General features: G+C 39.9%; 1 protein-coding gene across 7 annotated transcripts in view; it reads left to right on the top strand.

Moving 5' to 3' along the window:
- Klhl32 (kelch-like family member 32) overlaps positions 1 to 22188 on the top strand; it is a 249043-nt gene that overhangs the window by 61681 nt on the left and 165174 nt on the right. For all 7 annotated transcript variants that reach the window (NM_001431162.1, NM_001431163.1, NM_001431161.1 and 4 more), the window contains 1 exon segment: positions 2882 to 3062. In NM_001431162.1, coding sequence (NP_001418091.1) covers positions 2892 to 3062 — 171 coding nt within the window. In that variant the 5' untranslated portion in view covers positions 2882 to 2891.

Raw genomic sequence — 22188 nt, 5'->3', positions numbered from 1 at the left:
TTGCTCCAGCTTTCATTTATTTCCGCATGATACACTGTAGCCTTCGATTCCTGTTGTTCCCAGTGCACGATAAGTAGCCAGGTGAAGTGAGCCTCCCCTCTTCTGGCTGTCCTGTGCACAGGGGTGCTGTCAGGTTTACAGAGGTGAGGGCTTTTGCAGCTTTATAGCTGAGGGAAAAGTGGGAAAGTGCTTTGAGGATACAATGATGACTTATTGAGACTTGCTGAGCTGTGGGCCTTTGTTTCTTGCCAAATGCCAGAGTATTTATTTCTGCTTTTTAAGAACCCATAACATATTGGTCATAAAATATTTAGGCTCTTCTGCCAAGTATTGTCTTCTATGTCAGCGTATGGTGTTCTTTAGGGGTGACTGTTCCAAGCTGAGCTATTAGTCTATGAAGCCAAGGAGCATCACTGTTGTTCAAGAGCTCAGCCCTTCAGTGTTTCCCAAACTGCAGTTCGCAGCTGCTCTCTCCCTGCCAAGATTTACTCTTTCAACAGATATCTAAGTACAAATACTGATTCAGGCTTAATAGTGACATGGATCATGCACTAGATTTGGAAATATAAGATTTTAATGCAATTATTTTAATGCACCCTTATTCTACTACAAATGAAATTTCAGAATTCATTTATGGGGACATAAAAGAGGAGAAAGGACATTGTGAAAGTTTCAAATGAAGTTTCTAAAGTTATAATACTTCTATTCCATAACATAATGCTTTCATATGTTACTCAAAAGAGTTAATTTTGAGGCTACTTATGTATAAGTATAAACTCAATAGGAGCCATTGAAATTTTTATCACCTTGGGCATAAGTTTTGGAGACCTTTCTCATAGACATCTTGTTTTTTTTTTTTAAAGCAGAAAAAGGAATTATATCATTTTGTTTTTAACATTAGTTTTTTTTTATTCATGATCAAGAATCTTGTTATTCTTATCTGTAAAACATAGGTGTCAATAATACCTTCTCTTAGGGTTACTAGGAAGACTAAATTGTTAATTGTAATAAGTAATTACATATCATGCAGGATAATTGGCTGAAAATTGTAAGCAATATAATTGCTAACTATGAAAATGTCATCATTTTAGAAAAGCTTTTTCAGGCTATCCTAGCATTCCACTTTGCTGATAAAGAATTCTTGTTTCTTTCCACCGGGTTCTTTTACTTAATGATACTAATTAATCCACATTCTAGGCTTTACATAGAAATTTGTGTAAAGAACTATTTATGTTTCTGAAAGTGACTTTTAGTTACTGATTTCGAAAGCCCGCCTACCACAGGAGCCACAGATGAATATTCAAGGGCTCTGCTGAAAATATCCTTCCGTCTTCCCACAAGAAGTTCCTGTAGCCTCGCTTTCTCTAGAGTTATTTTCTTCCCATAGTTCTTGGACTTCGAGGCTTCCCAGGAGGAAACGTTCCCTAGAGCTCGTTGAGTACACTAACTTTTCACAGGAAGAACTGGGTTAATTTTAAGGGAGAGATTTGTGTTTAATTCTCGTTTGCCAGCCAATTGGCAGAAGTAATTTAGAGCCCTGTCACATAAAGCCACAATGTGGAAAAGGTTTTGTTTCCTCTGAATGACACTTTTTCATACTGGCCCTGAGCACAGAATTGTCGGGTAGGGAGAGTGCACGTTCAGGCAGCCTTTACTCAGCGTTCAAAAAAGTTCAGTGTTTGGAAACAGGGCATAATCCCCTTGTCACCCTTCGGGAGTAACTTAGCAATGACATAGCTCACTGGTCAGAGCCCAGTACTTCTTCTAAAAATTTGGAGTGATGTAGACGGAGTTTTGATGATCTAAGCTAGAATTCTCCATTAGACATTCATAGATTCAGTTTGTATTATGAGTTCCTGGCATCATTTCTATCTCATTTTAGAAAATCCTTGAAGTTCAAGTAGGACTTTTGAAAGGACATAGGATACATTGGTTAGGAAGGGGTAGAAAATGAAGCGCTAAGCGGTAAGTCTGGCAATCTCACAAAATAAAAAGAAAAATAGTCCATCCACAAATCCAGCACAATGATTACATTGTACAGAGATTGGAAATGGATATTTTAACTTTTAATTGCCGTTTTCATTTGCAAAGGGCAATTTTCCCACCACAGAGGTAGGTCTCCTGGAGCTCAGCTTGACCTCCAATTTACTTTGTAGCCAAGGATGACCTTCAAATGCTCTGCTTCCCAGCATCCTCTGCTTCCCAGCATCCTCTGCTTCCCAGCATCCTCTGCTTCCCAGCTTCTTGAATGCTTGGATTGCAGCTTTATGCCTCCATGACCCATTTGTTGCAAATGAATTTCTTCTGACATTTGCTGTGTAGTGTGGAATTTCCCTTGTTCTGACTGATGCCGTGGTTTGAGTGCTTTAGATTCAGGATGGTCAGGTGCAACTCTTTTGCTCAGTTTTTTATATTAAGCTAATGTATCCTAGGGAGACTCATGGTAAGTCAAAAATCAGAGAAGAATGGAGTTAGAGAGGGAGTCACAGATTAGGAAGCGTGTGCCTGCCCCTCCCCTCTCCACACACACAGGGGAAGATGTGCATCCCTGTACACATAAAGCAAGTTTTGCATGTACACACTGAAGAACTAGGAGCTCAGAAACAGGCTCATAGGTTCACAGAAACAAGTAGACTTTCACAAAGTTAAACCCCAGTGGAAATCCAGGAGCTAACAAGAGAAAGACAGGACAGGGCAAAAGAAAGAATTAGAGTAAAGGAAAGCAAAGAAACAAGGAACAGACAGGGCAAAATTGAGCACAGGAAGGTCAGACTCTCGGTGCACTAGAAGTAGCCTCCCCAAAGTCCAATGGGTAAGAGAACGCCTGGGAAGCTGAGCTGTGTGAAATGAATAAAGAGGGCTTCATTACTCTCCTTTGTAGTATTCAAGAAATGCTGACTGGCCAGAGGCTGTGCCACTCGGAATCTCACAATGACACTGTCCTCGCAGCACTGAATCAGCAAAGAAGTGATGGCATTCTCTGCGACGTGACCCTGATCGCCGAGGAACAGAAATTCCATGCTCACAAGGCAGTCCTAGCGGCCTGCAGTGACTATTTCCGGGTAAGTGAAGGTGGATGTGTTTGTCTTAGGATGTCAGTACACAGAGGACAGCCTTGCTTCTTGACCATTCCTAGGCCATGAGCCAACTACATGGTGGTTCTCAGATTTGTAAGTGTTGAGAATCTGTGTACTTTATTGGACAGAACTGGGTCCAGGTCCCTGGTGGGACACGCGCAGGACCGGGCTGGGTGGCTATAATGGGAAGCAGACCTTTGCACCTGACTAATGGATTTGGTTGGCATTTTGCAAGCACTGGATGGTGTGGCAGTGACATGTGTGACATATGAAGATACGGTTCTTTTTTTGCTAGAACTTGGAATTTGATTTCCAGATATGAGTGACGTGTGCTGATATGACTTGGGTGGGTGAGGTCTTTGATATTTATATTTCATTTAATCTTCATGCAAACACCTTGTACAAATGCATGCACAAGCTATTGAAGACTGCCATTTTTTTTAACATATAAGGAAACAGAATCTCAGAGGTTAAGCACTAAGAATTCAGAATGTAAATAAACAATAAACAGAGTTCTTAACCTGCATACCTGGTGTCTGTTTTTTTTTTTTTAACTTTAGAAACGTATTATTTGGGGGCTGAGGTGGTATCTCAGTATTTAAAGTGCAGCCATACAAGTGTGGGCACTGGTGATGTTCAGGTGGAGTTCAGGTGATGGGTGACCTTGCCTAAATGAGTGAAGTGGAAGAGAAGTTGAAGAAGTTTCCTGGCCTCAGCCTCAGGCCTCCAGACATGTGCCTGTATACATGCAGACATATAAACCTACTGCCTCCACACAGATGGGATAAGAGTGTTGTTATTGTGTGTGCGCATGTGCCTATATGTGTATGCATGAAGGGCGGGGGCGCACATGCCAAGATGTGCATGTGAAGGTCAGAAGACAACTTTGTAGAGTTGCTTCTTCCCATCCACCTTTACCTGGGGTCTGGAGATCAAATCTGGTTGCCCGACTTGTATAGCAAGGTTCTTTACCTGTTGAGCCATTTTGCAGTCTCCTCCTCCCCCTCTTCCTCTCTCTCCTACTTCTCTTTCTCCATCTCCTCCTCTCTTCTTTTTAAAATTGGCCTGTATTCATTGTTCATGTATCCATAAACAAGTTCCTCTCAAATATCTATTTTCACCATCTGTATCTCCCTCCTGTTACTCCCCTCAGGTCTCTTTTACCCCTCCTAATAGCCTCCCTTCTCAACGCCCCCCATCTCTTATTTGTGTTGTCAACTTGACAGATTCTAGAAACCCCTACGAGCTAGGTCTCTGGATACGCTGGTGGGGGAAACCCCACCTTGATCGTGAGAAGGGCTATCTCTATCCTGGGTGGGGACCCTCATTAGATGGAGATGCAAGCTGAGCCCTAGAGCGGAACTCACTGCTCTCTCCTTTGGACAGTGGCCAGCTGCTTCTAGCTCCTGCTGCCATGACCTTCCCACCATGATGCACTCTGCCTTCAACTGTGAGCTAAAATAAACCTCTTTTCCCTTCAGAGCAATGGGAAAAGAAGCTAAGTCCTCTGTCCTCGGCCACTGATCTACAGGTTTGGTTTGTAATAGTGTCATAGTATTTTTGTTACAGTAGTTTTTCAGCAAACCTTTAAATCTGGTGTTGTACTACCTTGCTGCTTGTAGTTTTTGGTGGTGTTGTTTGTTTGTTTGTTTGTTTGTTTGTTTGTTTTTTGCTCAGGACTGTTGGCTGTCATGATCCTTTGTACTTCAGTACATTTTCATCTAATTCTGTGAAAAATATCACTGGCATTTTAATGGAAACTGCTGAACCTGAAGATCCATTTTGATAATAGAGCTATTTTTGTGTTATCAATTCTACTAATCCATTAGTAACGGCTATCTTTCCATCTCATTCTTCAATTTCTTAAGTGCTTACATTTTTCTCACTGTAGTTTCTTGGCTGGGATTATTCCTAGGTTATTTATTTATTTATAAAGCACCGTGAATCGGGTTCCTTTCTCGATTTCTCAGCAGTATGTGGGTTGCTGACATATAGAAAAGCTACCGGTTTTTGTGTCCCGTTCATTTTCTGGAAGAGTTCATCAGTTCTAAAAATTCCTGGTAAAGCTTTGGGTCTCTTATTGTGGAAAGTTATTGTCTACAAATAGGGATGATTTCTCTCTGCCTTTCCATTCACATGCCTTTTACTTCTTTCCCTGTTTATTTTATTTATTTAGTTTTATTCCTGTAGCTCAAACTTCAAGGACTGTATTGAGGAAACACATGAAAAGAGTGGACAGCATTGCCTCATTCCTGATTTTACTGCAAGTGCTGTGGCTTGTTTAACTCTGATTAGGGTAATGTCAGTTATAGAGTTTTTTCTTTCAATACATAACATTTGTTATGTTACTGGATATTTATTTCACTGCTAAATTTTTAAAGTTTATTTATTTATTCTATGAGTATACTGTCATCACTGTCTTCAGACACACCAGAAGAGGGCATTGGATCCCATTACAGATGGTTGTAAGCCACCATGTGGTTGCTGGGAATTGAACTCAGGTCCTCTGGAAGAGCAGTCAGTGCTCTTAACCACTGAGCCATCTCTCCAGCCCCTCATTGCTAGTTTCCTAAGGCTTTTGTTGTCAAGAGAAATTATCCAGGGACTTTATCAAAGGCCTTTTCTGGCTCTGCTAAGGTGTGATTTCTGTCCCCAACCTATTGATGTTATGCAGGTGCATGTGTTAAACTATCCTTGTATGGATGAAGTTCATTGATCATGATGAATGATGTTTTTGATGTGTAGTTGAATTTAATTTATAAATACTGTCTCAAAAGTTTGTGCATCTATGTTTATTGGAGAGATTTACCTATAATTTCCTCTTTTTTCGGTGGCCTTTTCCAGTTTAGATATGTGTATAAAACTACAATGAAAAATGAATTTGGCCATATTATTTCCTTAACTTTATGGGATAGTTTGAGAAGCATTGGTAGCTTTCACTGGGATCTTTCTGAGCTTAAGGATTTTAGTTAAGAGACTTTTACTAGTTCTTTAGTCTTTGTGCTGGTTCTTTTTTGCCAGTTAATACAAACCAAAGTCACCTGCAAAGTTTACTGCATGCGTGTCTGGTACCTATGAAGGCCAGAAGAGAAGCCTAAATCCTCTGGTCCTGGAGTTAAGCTGCAATGTGGCTCCTGGGAACTAAATTTGGTTCTTGTGCAAGAGCAGTGGAACCACTGCTATAGAGAAGTGAAATATCCCTTATTTCAAGTTTTCTTAAGTTTTTTTAAGTGTTACTTAAGTCCAATGTAAAAAGTAGAATTTTTTCCAGAAATAATCTTCTCCAAGGGTAAGCATATCAGTTAGTTACCTAATATCAAACTGTCAACTCTGAAAACATATATACAAGTAACGTTTTATAGACTCAGCAGACTGTATTATACACATGCAAATGGGCATGCTCACATACACACACATACACATACACACACACACACACACACACACACACACACACACACACACACACGAGAGTAACAACAATTAATGTAAAAGGTGCCATGACTTTGAAAGAGACCAAGGAAGATATTTAGGAGGGTTTGAAGCCAGGAAAAGAAAGAGAGAAATGTTGTAATTATAATATCAGAAAATAAATGAAGTGATATAAAATGTTCCTTTACAAAAATCTTTAAATCATACAGAAATCAATGGAGGTCTTTAGGCCAGCTAATGATTGTTTTAGATATTTCTAATAGTAATCCTGTGTTTTTCCATATAAGAGATAGTGTCAGTTATATTCATCTGCCAACTCACAGTGATATGGAGCCCTTGAAAGCAGGTTGGGGAGATGGCTCAGTGGCTGAAGTGCTTGCCCAACAAGCAGAAAGACATGAGGACACAGATCTCCAGCACTGGTGTAAAGGCCAGGTGGGCAATAGCCCCCTGTAATCCTAGTACAGAGGAGGCTGAGACAAGGAATCCCTGCCCACCTCTCCCTCCCCAGTAAGAGAAATTCTTCCTTCTAGGTCTGTAGGTAAACCTGCCTTTTTCTCCAGACTGTGATGCCAACTTTATTTCTAAAGCTGTTTGTTACAGAAGCATCCCTGGAAGGAAAATTTAGATAAAGAAATGGCCATTGTTTGTGCTGGTGAATTTTTGTCTGTTTGACAAAAGCTAGACTCATCTGGGAAGATAAACCTCAACTGGGGACATGCCTTCACGGGATTGCCTGACGAAAGTCTGTGGAGCATTTTCTTGATTGACAGTTGATGTGGGAGGGCTCAGCCTACTGGTTGCCCCCTGGGCAGATGACCGTGGGTGGAATATGAAAGCAATCTGAGCAAGCCGTGGAATTAAACCGATAAGCAGTGTTCCTTCACTCCTCTGCCTCAGTTCCTGCCCTGACTTCCTGTTCTAGCTTCTCTCAGTGATGGACTTAATATAAGCTAAACTTTCTACCTCCAAGCTACATTTGGTCATGGGTTTTTTGGTTTTTTTGTTTTGTTTGTTTTATTATTTTTTTTCTCAGCAATAAAAGGCAAACTAGAACATCATTTCATTCTGACTGTGTGGAGAAATTTAAGAGACTCATGAAGAACTGCCTCGCCCAACCACTAACCCTAATTTAGAATTATTTGTTTGCTCTTGTATCTTATGTTCTATATTAAAATACCTAGATACAGTGTCCTGCAGTCCTTGGTAACTTCGGTTTCCCTTGCAACAATATAATGTTGTTTCATACTTTGTAAGTGTTCAGTAAATAATTTATTAAATTAATGAAATGCTTTCTAATTTTCATAGTAATTCATATGTAATTCAATTCTTAGGATCTGAAATCCTAAATATATATATATAAAAACATGTAAATTATTTGCACATTTTCCCTTCTGTTGGATCTATGAAGTTAATACTGTGGTATAAACTAGACTTTTATGCTCTAAAGTGTGGTATTTGGCACATGATTCTGAAGCTAACATGCTTCTTGTTCGATTCAGGAAATATAAGACTGCAGGAGTCAGCAGGCACATGTGCTGGTATAAACTGTTCCGTGGTATTGCCCTGGGAGTTAACAATAGATTTTCTTGCTTGCAACAGGAATAATGAAAGAGCAGTTGAGCACAAAGTGCTTTAACTTCCTGTGATCATTAACATTTTAAAAGGAAGTATAAAAAAATCATTATTGAGTCAAGAAATAACGAGTTAAAAAAAAAAAAAACCCCAAAAGGAGCGGTGTATGCATAGCATGACATTTGTGAAGCGTAAGTAAAATAGAGCAGCAGTTCTTAAGAGAGTAGTGCAGCGGTGGGGAGATGAAATGGAGGAGCCTGAGCTCTGCCACAGGCAGTTGTTTTCCATAGTGCTTAGCAAATGGAAGGTTCTACTTCAATTAACAATTGCAGGCTTCCTCCTCTTCCCCCCTCCCCCGCTGTGCTGTGTAAACAGGAGCAGGTTACCTCTCTTCCCTGGTCCTGGGTTTTTTTCATCAGTCAGCTGAACGCTTCAAACACAGGCCTCAGGATGGGGTCAGTGCAGACTGGCGATGTGTAGAATCTCACCCTTGGCACAGTTCCTCTTCTTGGATTGATTAGTGGTGCCTGGCCATGCTACACCTGAGTTCTAGTGGGAAGAAAAGGTCAGCTCTTTTTATCAGGCTCTCTCATCTTTTGGTAGTTCAGAATAGCTTTGTTTTAGCCTCTTCTGCCTTTGCGCTTTTCTGAATCTGAAATTCCCTTCCTTCTTAGAAACCTTCAGTAAGCATCTGGCTTTTCTCCTTCCCTGGCTATTCTTTTCTGAACCTTTGTGCGGGGCTGTGCAGTGAATGGTCATTCCCTGCTCGGGTGCTAGGGTCAGCCATCACAGCACCACGCACAGCCCCTCCCTTCTCTCGTCTGTTCCTCCAGTGCTGCCATGGCACTGTCTGCCAGGCACAGTCAGTTTCACCTCAGGGTTTTGCATCTGTGCAAAGTGTTGGACCCTTTGCCTCTCAGTTTACCCCTCTACCAAGGTTTATAACAACCAATATGGCTGATGTCTCCCAGGAGCCTCTATGTGGACTCTCCTCTGCCACGTTCCTACATTCATATAGTCTTCCATTTTTGAACGCTTAAGATGTAGCTTGTCTTTTTCAAAGAACCATAGGTTATGACCTTAATCACTAGCATCTTAAAGTGAAATTTATAGAGGTACTGAAGAATAAAACTGAATTGGAAAATATTGGATTAGAGGTAATAAGAGAAGTTAGGCAGAAGCCTTGTGATTGTGTGTGTGTGTGTGTGTGTGTGTGTGTGTGTGTGTGTGTGTATGTGTGTGTGTGTAATGGGTGAGCATGAGTCAACTGTTAATCCTCTCCTTTTGGAAGTCCCTCTGACCCAGGGAAATCTTATGTAAGGTCACAGGATCCTGTGTGGGCAGTCCTGAGTTATAGACCACTCTGTGATTCATGAAATATCTGGGTTCTGGAGACTGTTGTCTGATGTCTTGGCTTTCTAACATATGTTCATGTGTGTGTTGATAAAATGATTCAAATGTGATGTTTTAAAAAGTGAAATATTTGAGCATCTTTTCCCATTAGAGCCTACATATACTGTGTAACTTTCAGATTTGAGAGAAGGACAAAAGCCCGTGATATTGAAAAAATGGTCTTCGTTCCAAGTATTTGTGTAAACCTATTCTCCAGTCATTATTGAAGTAAATGGCACAAATGAGAATTAAATGAGAATATAATGCATAATTAGAAATTTTCAATTCAATAAACATTTGTTGTAAGCCTGTTATTTTCTAGACATTGAGTGAATTCATAGTCTGGTGGAAGACACAGGCAAGTGGATGGATTACTACAATACAACACAATCCATACCAGGGTGTGGGGGTTTGCATTTGTTTATTTGGGTATTTCTGGTCAGTTGCAGCCCTAATGAATGTGACTGCTATGGGCAAGCATTTCCTGTACTCCGCACATGTATTCTAAATGCTTTCTGTAGATCGATGGATTTCATTCTTCGAAGAAGTCTGTAAGATGGGTATTAGTATCAAAATGTTCAAGAAATAAAGAAAAGGCACCAATAATGCCTACTAGGGTTTTAAAAAGTGGTTGGTAGCTTAGACTCAGGGAAGAGATGTCTAGAAAGATAAAAATCTTTCCAAAGCATGGTTAGGAGGATGTGGAGTTGACAGATGCATGGATGGGGAGGAGAGGTAAACCTTCAGAGTAAGACTTAAGGCCTGATACTTGAGCATCTGGATAGCAGGGATGGGGGATGGTCTTGCTGTTCATATGATATGCCTGAGGTCTGGAGGAAGTGGGGGAAAGAAAGCCACAAGAATTTTAAAGGAGACTGTATCATTGAAGGAGCAATAGAGAACATCTTTTGTATGAAGATGTTTCATTCAGTCTTCTACAAGGGGGAGAGCCAAGGTTATAGTCTCTGCTGTGATGTTTGGTCCCCAGAGCCCAGTGCTGCAGAGCCCAGGACTTTACAGATACTCCATCTTCATTTTCCCTGAGGTAATCTAACTGAGACAGTTTCTCGCTATGTTGAATCTCACTAGTACTCTTCTAAGAACTTCCTTCTGCTCAGATATATGTATTTCATTGTGAATTTACATATGTGCATATATAACTATATATACATATAAATATAGTCATAGCTCTCCTTAATATATTCATTTGTCTTACCTCCTAATACAGTGTTCTTTAAAGACTTGAGGCTAATAGTACTGCTCACAAAAGGGGGGCGGGCCATTGCAGCATCTGTGCTGTCTGCTGCTCAATCACCAGAGATAACGTGCACACAGATAGATAACGTGCACACAGGTAACGTGCACACAGATAACGTGCACACAGATAATGCTTATTGTACTAGGGATAAAAAATATAGCATCGACAGTTGTGTTGCTTTCAGCTCCCAAGCTGGACGGATGCCTTCTGTCTTTGTTTCTGGCCTATTCCTCAAATATAAATCAATTCTGTGAATTTCAGTGCACTTTTAGTTAATTATCTTTTAGTTTAAAGATAAAATTAATAAGAAACAAATGGGCTTATAAACTTACAGGTGGGACACGAATAGTAAAGGTCAGACCATCACCCACGCCCATTTTTATCTATCATCCAGTCACCATGCTGAATCTTTCTTGTGTCCATGTTCTGAGCAGTCACTGGAGTCAGGGGTAGAATGGGCAGTTGTTCATGTATGCTGCAAAGGTGTCTCACATTCTCACTAGAGCAGGTTTTTAAAGATCTATTTACTCAGTGTAACTTACTTCTTGGACCTTCACTTCAGAAAGACAGTAGTAAACTAACCCAAAGCCTCACATTTGGTTTACTTTGGAAGTATGCATCTCCTATTGTTTTCAATTGCAAAATTACTCTGTAGGTTATTTAATTTATACACAAATGTCGTCATAATGAAGTGGCAAACACTCACTATTTTCCATAGTCCGCTCTGCATGATTCATCGTGTTGCTAGAGGTCAGACAAGGTCTCCTGAGTCACGTGGCTATGAAACATGTGTGCCACCACAGCCACAGCCATAGCCACATCTTAATGTTTACTTGCTTATTATTTTCTTTCTCTAACAATTGACATCACATAATGATCACAAAGGCACCTAAGTAGCATTCTTATACCATAAACTATCATTGTTTGGTAAACTGTTCATTATTTTCCATCAAATAAGATTTGTAGGACACAGAGGAAGCCCTGGGTGAAGGACTGAGTAAAGGTATATTTTGAGATGGGCATTCTATTTTAAAGAAACACTTTATAAGTTCATTGTTAGATAGCATATGTTGCGATAGAAGTTTCTATTGAAAATAATTTTGCTGTTTTGTAGACATCAAATGAGACGGTCAAGAAATTCTCCCATGTAATCATTCCTGCCGACATTCTCCCTGGACACCTGCAGTGTTGCCTTTGTTTACATTTTCCTCATTGGGAGACATTCCCTACCTTTGTAGATAATTCCTCTAACACAGAGCTACATGGTATCCTTCACTAGACAAACAGGGAAACTGTGGTCCATCCATACCATGGAATGATATTCAATGAATGATGAAGAATGACTTATATAAGCTTTATAAGCTGCAGAAAGTCGTAGATGACACTGAGAAAGTGAAAGAAGCTAAGCTGAAGATGGTTCTGTACAATCCTAAATATACGACATTCTGGGGAAAACTGTGAGGGAGGGAAAAGGCATAGTTAACAAGAGCTTGAACATGACTGGAGTGAACAGATGGAGAGCAAAGGATCAATGTACACTACCAGGATTGAATTGTAATATAAACTTTGGACCTTAGTAACGACTTCCTGATAATTGCTTTGTTGTATTTAGGGAAAGTGAACTTTAGTGAAGGCTCTCGTTTTTTAAATATTAAGTGAATAATTAGCTTGTTACAAATGAATGTTTTTATAGTTGTAATGCATACATGAACATATTTATAAAAAGTGAATATCCCCTTGAAGAACTGACAGCTTTAATACAGCTTTAGGTCTTAGTTTTACAGAAAAGGGATTCTAAGAAAATCAAGAGAGTATATTTTCACCAGAGCTGACTGGCTTTCCCACTGCAGAGCATCATCATTCATTCAGACAGCATGTTAAGGACCTAAACATATGCCAAACCTAGTATTGATGATGCTCCAAGAATAATAAATAGTATAATATATAGTCGGAAGCTCCAAAGAAGCAAAACCAATAGAAAATATGTAGTAGGTCAAAAGACAGATGCATAGATTTACTATAGGGATTGACATGGCTGTAGAGGCTAAGGCATTGTCCATTCTGTAGGGGAGAGCAGGATATCTAAGGGGAACTGATGTACAGTTGTCCAAATGAGAAGCCTGGAGAAGGAGGAGGAAGCCAGTCATTAGTGGTCCAGGTATGAGTTCTAAGGTAAAAGAACAATGCTCAAGCTTAACACAGAGAATTGTTTTTAAAAAAATGGTTATTTTATTTAGGTTTCAAATGTTGTTCCCCTTCCCAGTTTCCCCTCTGCAAACCCTCATGCATCCTCCCTCCTCCTTGGTTCTATAAAGGTGCTTCTCTACCCACCCACCAACTTATGCCTCATCCCTCTACCATATCCCTACCCTGGGGCATCAAGTCTCCCACAGGAGTAAGGGCCTCCCCAACCATTGATGCCAGATAAAGCCATCCTCTGCTACATATCCAGCTGGAGCTATGAGTCCCCCTCTGTGTACTCTTTGGTGGTTTAGTCCCTGGGATCTCAGAAGGGTCTGGTTAGTTGATATATTGTTGTTCTTCCTATGGGCTTGCTATCTCCTTCAGCTCCTTCAGTCCTTTCCCTAACTCTTCCATTGGGATCCCTCTGCTCAGTCTGATGATCGGCTGTATTTGCATCTGTATTAGTCAGGTACTGGTAGAGCCTCTCAGGGGACAGCTATACCAGGCTCCTATCAGCAAACACTTCTTGGTATCAACAATAGTGTCTGGGTTTGCTATCTGTGGTTGGAATGGATCTGTAGGTGGGGCAGTCTCTGGATGACCTTTCCTTCAGTCTCTCTGCTCCACACTTTTTTCCTGCATTTCCTTTTGACAGGAACAAAATTGGGTTAAAAATTTTGAGATGGGTGGGTGGTCCCACTTCTCAACTGGGGGCTGTACCTATCCACTGGATATGGTCTCTACATGTTTTATTTCCCCTTCGTTGTAATGTTATCCCTGTTGGGTCCTGGGAACCTCTTGATTCCCTGGAGTCTGGGACTTCTAGTGGCAACCTCCAGTCGTCGTCCCCCCTCCACCCTCCCACCACTGCTACATATTTCTCTTCATTTTCCTGACCCTCTACTTTTCTCCTAGCTCTTCCCATACCTGATCCTGCCCTCCTCAATTATTCCCTCTCTCTCCTCTTTCCCTCCCAGTTCCCTCCCTCCTTCTACCTCCTGTGATTATTTGTTCTCCCTTCTAAGGATTGAATCATCCACACTTTAGTCTTCCTTCTTCTTAAGCTTCATATGGTCTGTTGATATTGTTGACTTGTATCATGAATATTCTTGACTTGTATCCTGGGTATTCTGAGTTTTGGGTTAATATCCACTTATCAATGAGTACATACAATGTGTGTTCTTTTGTGACTGGGTCACCTCACTCAGGATGAGTGACAGAAATTCTTATCTAGTTCCATCCATTTGCTTGTGAATTTTATTGTTTTTAATAACTGATTAGTACTCCATTGTGCAAATATACCCATTTTCTGTATCCATTCTTCTATTGATGGACATCTGGGCTCTTTCCAGCTTCTGGCTATTATAAATAAGGCTGCTATGAACATAGTGCAGCATCTTATTCATCCTTTTATTTAATCCATATCTTCAGCCCACTGGACAAGCCTCACCCAATCACAGAGATGTTTTGCTGCCCTCAGCTTGACAATTCAAATGTTAATCTTATCCAGAAACACTCTCATGGGCACAAGCAGGAATTATGATCCATTCAGTTATTCTGATTGTATAGCTTAGGTTATCTTAGCACTGTGTTTGGTTTTTGTTGCAGTGATAAAACACTGACAGACACCAACCTTCGGAGAAAAGAGCTTATTTTATCTTATACCTTACAGTCCATCACTGAGAAGGTCAGGGCAAGAAGTCAAGGCAGGAGCTAAAGCAGAAGCCATGACAGAGTATTACATACCTGTTTGCCCCCATGCCTTGCTCAGCTACTTTTCTCATACAGCAAAAGACCACCTGCCCAGGGGTGGCATTGTCCACAGTTAACCATTCATCACCAACAATCCTACAGACATGCCTACAGACCAAACTGACGGAGGCAATTCCTGAATTGAGGTTCTCTCTCCCTAAGTGACAGAAATTCATATTAAGTTGATGAAAATAACCAACACCATAGAACTTACCCCTTCTCTTTCCTCATGTTCTTGTGTATAAGAAGGAAGAAACAAGCACAAAAGTGTTTTCCTAGGGAAAGCATGTCTTTTAATGGGTGTTTGGATATTATCCAAATGTCTTCAAATCTTTCTGCCCAGGGGAAGAAATATCAGTTATCATCTAGAGCTAATAAAAGTATGCTAAAGACCGAAAGGCCAGGCTCTTCCTTATGTTACTGTTAGTCTTTAAATTTTTTTTATTTGTGAGTGTGATAGATGTGCTTGCATGCCTATGGTGCCAGAAGAGGTCATTACATCCCCTGAAAGTTGGGTTGCAGGCAGTTGTAAGCTGCCTATGTAGATGTTCTGAACTTCTTTGATAAATCACCTAGAACAGAACAATGAAATGTGTCCTAATGGTTGGAGCATGTGGGCTTTCTAACAGTGTTGACAATTATTCGTTACATACTACAAAACTTACTTAGGGTGGAAACAAATCTCAAAAGTATAAAAGAAATGTGTGCCTTTTTACATATGAAATGAAAAAATTGCTTTAAAGTGTTAGTGAAAATTTAAACTATCAAAATGTTTTATTTCCTTTGCACCATTGTTAAGAGTCTATGTATTCACTTACAACTCCAACTTGCTGAAGTGTACTAAATCAATATGTACTCAAAGTGATTTTTTCTATCTTGAATTAGTATTAAACACCAGAGTTGGAACAAACTAATCTCCTGGCTGTATAAACCTAGAATAAAATTATTTGAATGTTTTCAGAAAAAGGATATTAATAGTGCAACAATATTTTATGCAATTTGTAGGGTTTCTACTTCTATGACAAAACACCATGATGAAGTCAACTTACAAGAGAAAGCATTTAATTGACTTTATGATTTCAGAGTATAAGAGGCCATAATGGTTGAGTAAAGGCCTGGTGACAGGATTAGCTGAGCGCTCCCATCTTGTCCCACAAGCAGAGAGTACACAGATAATGGGACCAGTCTTTTGAAACCCCAAAGTCATCCCCCTAACAAGGCTATACCTCCTAATTATTCCCAAACAGTACCTTCAAGAGAGGACTACATATTCAAACATATGAGCCTATGTGAACCATTCTCATTCAAGCCACCACAAGCTAGAGCATGAAGATATTTCTTAGGAAGGAAATACTGATTGTTGTCAGGCTGCAAAGCCTCAATATGGAAGGAACACTACAATTTATAAAATATATTTGCTAGCCTCAGTAACAGGCATAATTATACTCCAGTTTTCCTTAATAACCTTTAGGCATAGACATTACTACTTACAAATCATTACACTTAATAAATATTGAGCTATTTAGATCATGTAGGTGTTGAATAGGAGTCCAGTCCCCATTCTATAGGTTTCTAATGTGCTAAATGTCTTATTGCATCAAACTGTGTGGAACTCTGACTACTTCTGCTTAAGATAGGCATTGGCTATTTAGCATTATGAACAGAAAATAGTCCTCGAGTGTCCTCCAGTGCTGTCCACATCCTTAGAGCCTGTGATTAAGCATAAGGCCTTGATTTAGTTTAGATTGTCCCAGATTGCACAGTTAGACATGGAGAGATCACTGGTGACATCAGGGTTTACGAGAGACAGACAAGAGTTAGAGATGTGATGGAGGAAGCCAAGTTTGAGTGACATGCTTGCTATGGTTACAAGACGAGGGCATAAAGCAGGTGACTTCTAGAAGCTGGATAGTTGAAGAAGAGCTCCTCCCTACAGACCCTGAAGGTAACACATCCCTCTTAGTGCAGTGAGATCATAATATATAACATAAGATAATAATACTTGTGCTGTTTTAAGGCACTCGGTTTGTGGCCTTGCCATAGCAGCAAGGCTATTAATACAAGATCCTTAGCTATAGTTATCTGGCATGAGTTTTTCCCTGAAGTTCTTGTGAATTGTCAGATATGCTTTGGTATTCTGTCATTTCTATTGGTCTGCTCTTGTAGATGCTATATAAAAATGTAAGGAAAGCAAAGGAAAACATAGATTATAAGGATAATGAGGAATCAAGCCGTATAGAAGGTTTGTTGTATGATAAGCAAGTGGATTTCTTATCTGAAGATGAATCATAGAAACCAAATGACATATTTTAGGGAGCTTCTACTCTTTTAGGTTTCCATATTACCCCTCACATGGCCCTTAATTTTAGCTGTCCCTTCTTATTCCCTCCCTCATTCCCTTCTTTTTCCTTTCTCATTCTACTCCCCCCCCCCATCCGTTCACAACCTGATTTTAGGGAGATCTATATGCTCCCAAGACCTCTATTCTATATCTAAGCTCTGTGGTTCTATGGATTGTAACTTGGTTTTCATTAACTAAATAGCAAATATCCACTGATAAATGAAAACATACCTCATTTATCTTTCTGTGTCTGGATTACTTTACTCCAGGTGATTTTTTCTATGCTATATTTTTATAGCATAATCAGTGATATGCAAATTACATGATTTAACTTTTCTTAAGTGGCTGGGTAATATCCCATTGTGTAAATATACCACTTTTTTTTTCATTTGTCCATTTTTTTTGTTGAAGAATTATGGTTTCCAATTTATGGCTACTGTGAATAGAGTAACAGGGGACATAATCGAGCAGGCTCCTGTGTGGCAGGATGAAACACTCTTTGGGTGTACACCCAAGAGTGGTAAAGCTGGTCTTGAGGTAGATGAATTCCTGTCTTCCTGAGGAACACTGACACTGACTTACAAGGCGGCTGTAGACTATGCAATGGAGGAGTGTTACCCTTACCAACACAGCCTCACCAGCATGAGCTGTCACTTGTGCTGTTGGTCTTGGCTGTTCTGACAGCTATAAGATGAAACCTCAAAGTAGCATTGACTTGCATTTTCCTAACAACTAGGGATGTTGAGCCTTTATTTCTTTAAGTGTTTCTCAGTCATTTGTGTTTCCACTATTGAAAATTCTCTTTTTAGATCTGTTCCCCATTTTAAATTGTGTTGTTTTCTAGATATCTAGTTTTTACTTTCAATACATTTAGGATATTAGTCCTCCAATGAATATGTAGTTGGTAAAAATCTTTTCCCATTCTTTAGGTTGTGACTTTGTCCAAATGATGGTGTGCTCTTTGCCACGCAGAAGCCTTTTCAGTTTCATGAGATCCCATTTATTTATTATTGATCTTAGTGCTTGTACTAATGGTGTTCTGTTCCAAAGGTCTTTTCCAGTGCTAATGAGTTCAGGGCATTCTTCACTTTCTCTTCTCTCAGGTTCCGTGGGCATGTCTGGTTGTACACTGAAGTGTCTGATCTACTTGGGGTTGAGTTTTGTACATGGTAGTAAGCATGGATTCTTCTACAGGTAGCCATCCAGTTGACCAGCACTGTTTGTTGAAGATAATGTTTGTTTTTTCAGTCCATATTTTTAACTTCTTTATAAAAGATCAGGTGTCCATGGGTGTGTATATTTATGTTTAGTGTTTAGTATCTAGAGACAGTGGGACCTGAGAGAATAGAACCAATGCATTAGACTGACTAACGTCTGATGCAATAGCCAGCTTTATTCAGAGCACCACACAATTTATACTCTGAAGGTTAAGGACCATCTGAGTAAAGTTATCATGAGTTCAAGCTGTATACAATCACAAGGGTAAGCTGCATGTGGCAATTTTTTTTCCGTAGTGGCACCTACAAGTTTAATTGAATAATGTCCGCAAGCCATAATGAGTAGTCTGAAGTAACCTCCATACCTGGGAGTAGCCTGAAAACACATTCCAAGAACAATTCTGCATTTTGACGAAATCGAGATTAAAAGAATCTTCTATTGTTTTCTTGGAGTTTTCTCACAAGCACTCAAAATTCTCCTCCCGTGAGTCCATTCTTGAATCGTGTTCTGGCAGTTTTGGTCTTCAACTCAATTCCATTTCTGATTTTGTACCAATACCACGGTGTATTTATTACTATAGCTGTGCAGTACAACTTGAGTTTGGGGAATGATAAGCCCAATACAGAAAACTTAATATAATAGAAGCTTCCTAATATATTTATATGAAGGCCATTTAAAGGTTATCACCAAATAATGGGGGAGGCAGAACCCCAAGTGCATATTTCATATCACCAAATGAAGCTTCCAGTACTGAGATTGTATTACACCTCATTGAGTTATTTGCCAAAGGAGTCCCCTGTAAACCGTCAAACAACCCAGGCTGTTACTCTCCACAAAATGATGGCAAAGCCCTGTTGCTGAAGACAACAGCTACAGAACTCATTGAATATGGAGAAGGCATTCTGGTGTCTACATAGACCCTTCATTCCTTCTTGTTACCATCCTTGGTACAAGAAGGTCCCAAAGGATAAATGTAAACACCAAGCCAGTCACAAACCCTTTGATCTACAGTAGTGTCCTGTTGGCAAGATATGCTACTGCAATGGTGGCACAAAGCTTATGGCTGTTACCAACTAGTACCTGAGTTGACTTGAGGCCCACTCCAGGAGATGGAACCCCTACCCCAACACTGCTTGGATGACCAAGAACCTGATACTATAAAGCATAGAGATCTAAAGTCAAACTAAATACGACTTACCAAAAACAAAAACAAAAATTAAACCAGCAAACTATAGCAATAAAATGAACCCTAATAACATTCTGCTATTCGCAGAGATTAGTACATTGTATCATTAGAGAAGCTTCCTCCTGCAACAGATGGGAACAAGTACAGAGACTCACAGCTGGCTAATATGCAAACAGTGAGAGACCTGGGAACGCTCAGCTGTAAATGGGATGACAAATCCATCAAATCCCTCCCTTAGCGCTCAGGGAACCTTGAGGACAAGGAGGTGGAAGGAATTTAAGAGCCGGAGGGGATGGAGGACACCAAGAAAACAAGGCCCAATAACTTCACAGACACACATCGAACTCAGAGACTGAGACAGGCATGCGTAAGGTGATTTGATGTGTATGTATAACTGGATATATATGTATCCAGTTAAATCTCTTATGGGATTCCTGAGTGTGAAAATGAGTAGGTCTCTGTGTATATATTTATTCCTTGTGCTTTCTCTTGGGCTCTTTTCCTTCTGTATGTTTGTTCTGTCCTATTCTTATACGTTAGTTTTTTCTTATTTTCTTATTTATTTTATATTAATTATTATCCTTTACAGAAAGAAATAATGACATGCTTGGTTTATGAATTAAAAGAAAAAAAAAGGAAAGGAACATGACTGCTCCTAGTTATGGTAGAGGAGAAAGTTTATTATAGATATGTGGGCAAGCATAGACAGAGGCAAGGACATCTGGGAGAGTCCAGAGTAGACATGACTAGATTGAGCTTGGCCGTGCTGGGAGGAGACGGAGAGGGAGGAAAGAGAGCAGGGGAACCAGGTGCAGCAACCAGGAGGCTCAAGGTGCAGAAAGAGTACGTAACCAAAGTGATTGGATTATATAGGGACTAGCATCCCAGCCTCCTGGGCTAGAGAGTTCGGGATTTGGGAGAAAGGTTTGTCAGCCAGGAGCGGCCAGTAACAGATAAGGACTGAGGAATGCAGAAGAGCCTGGTGGGGGGCAGTGTCTGCTTTGATATGTTCAATAGGTACCTCAGCCATTTGTCCCAAGTTTGAAACTGAACAGTGCAGTAGACGTTGTTATGATTTTGTTTTGTTTTGTTTTTAACATTCCTTCCTCAGTGCTATGATGTCAGTGTCCCCCTTTTAACATTTCAACGTTGTGTGCATATTAGTCAATTTTCTCATCATGGTGAAAAAAATACCTGAAGCAGGTCACCCTCAAGGAGCAAACAGTGGTTTAATCAGACATTTTGGGGCTTCAAGACATGATCAGTTGGCTCCAGTGCTTTGGGATGAATTTGGGTCAGAGAATTATCAGCATGAATTATGTACAAAAGAGCCTGTTTATTTCCTAGCAGCGAGGAAGCAAAAAGAGAAAGGAAGTACCTGGAGACACTGTATACCTTCCTTCAACAAGCCACCACCTCCCAAAGTTTCCACCACCTGCTGTAATCCACCGATATATGAATGTATAAATATATGAATATGTCTATGGATTAATGCATTAATTATCCTGGAGCCCTCATGTCCCATCACACCGCCAAGGCCACCTGTCAGCACTGCAGCACTGTGGACTACACCGTCCATGTGAACATCTGAGCTACATTTCACATTTACACCCTAACACCTCATGAACACAGAGACTGATGTGTTTGTTCCCCAAAGGCACTTGTCAGAAGCTTTTGTAGCCATAAGCAGCAGCAATTCCATGGCATGTCGTTTTGTGAGAAAAGTCTACTTGCTTTTCCTAACCGTGGAATAAGTGAGCCGTAGTAAGGGCTCTTAAAATAAATTTTTAATGCCTTCATGGGAAATAATACTTTGAGTCTTTACAAGCTCAGAATCTGTAAAGTCCCTTGTTCTATAAGATGGATTCTAGTTTCTGTTTGTTCTGCCTCTTTGCTATCAGGAAACAGGCGGACCTCGTGTTAGCCAAGAGTTTTTAGTATCTTTAGTGTTATCTTGCCATTTGATCTTAGGAAGGGAGTAATCATTGGTTTTGGGCATCTGGTTTCTTTGTTTTTGTTTTTTTCTTGCTTATTCAGTTAAAATTTTTTTCATACAATATATTTTGATCATATTCTACTCCCTCTCTACACTCATCCCAACCCCCCACCACCAACTTTGTGTAATTTCTCTTTCTTAAAAAAAATAAAATAAAATAAACTCTAGTCAAGAAGCTGTTTACAATTGATTGGTATCAGGAGAGGGAAAAATCAGTTTCGATCAATGGTGTGACACTGAATAAATCAGCCACACTAAATAGCAGCTCTTTGTTCAGAAGTAGTTGGCCAACACAAGTGGAGTCTATCTAAAAGGACCTGGCAATATCCTCTCTGTTATCTTCAAAGTCTACTGATACTGTAGCAGTACATAGAAAAGGTTAAAAAGTTGCAACAATTCAGGATTTTTTTTGTTACTAATAGGAAAATCTCTGAGTCCCTGCTCCCCAACAATACATACACCCTCACCAATTCGAACAATGGGAATCTTTTGGTTCTATGGACAGATAAAGTAATATTTAATAAGTAACTTAACCATTCAATAAGAAGTATTTAATATTTTGAAGTAAGTTCAGCAAATGTCTTCACTCAGAATGTACATTAATTTTCTCATATTCTCAAAGCCGAATGCTTCTCATCTGCTAAGTTAAAAGAAGAAAGCAGTGTACCATGAGAACCAAGCCAGTAGCAGTGCTCAATGTGACACACTGAATTAATAATAAGCCACCATGTCCAGTCAAAGTCAAACAGAAAATGAGAGATCTAGCTTTGATGCAAA

This window comes from Rattus norvegicus, chromosome 5 (assembly GCF_021556685.1).
Source record: "Rattus norvegicus strain SHRSP/BbbUtx chromosome 5, alternate assembly SHRSP_T2T, whole genome shotgun sequence".
In the NCBI taxonomy this organism is placed as follows: Eukaryota; Metazoa; Chordata; class Mammalia; order Rodentia; family Muridae; genus Rattus; species Rattus norvegicus.
This window is presented reverse-complemented; position numbering and strand designations above follow the sequence as displayed.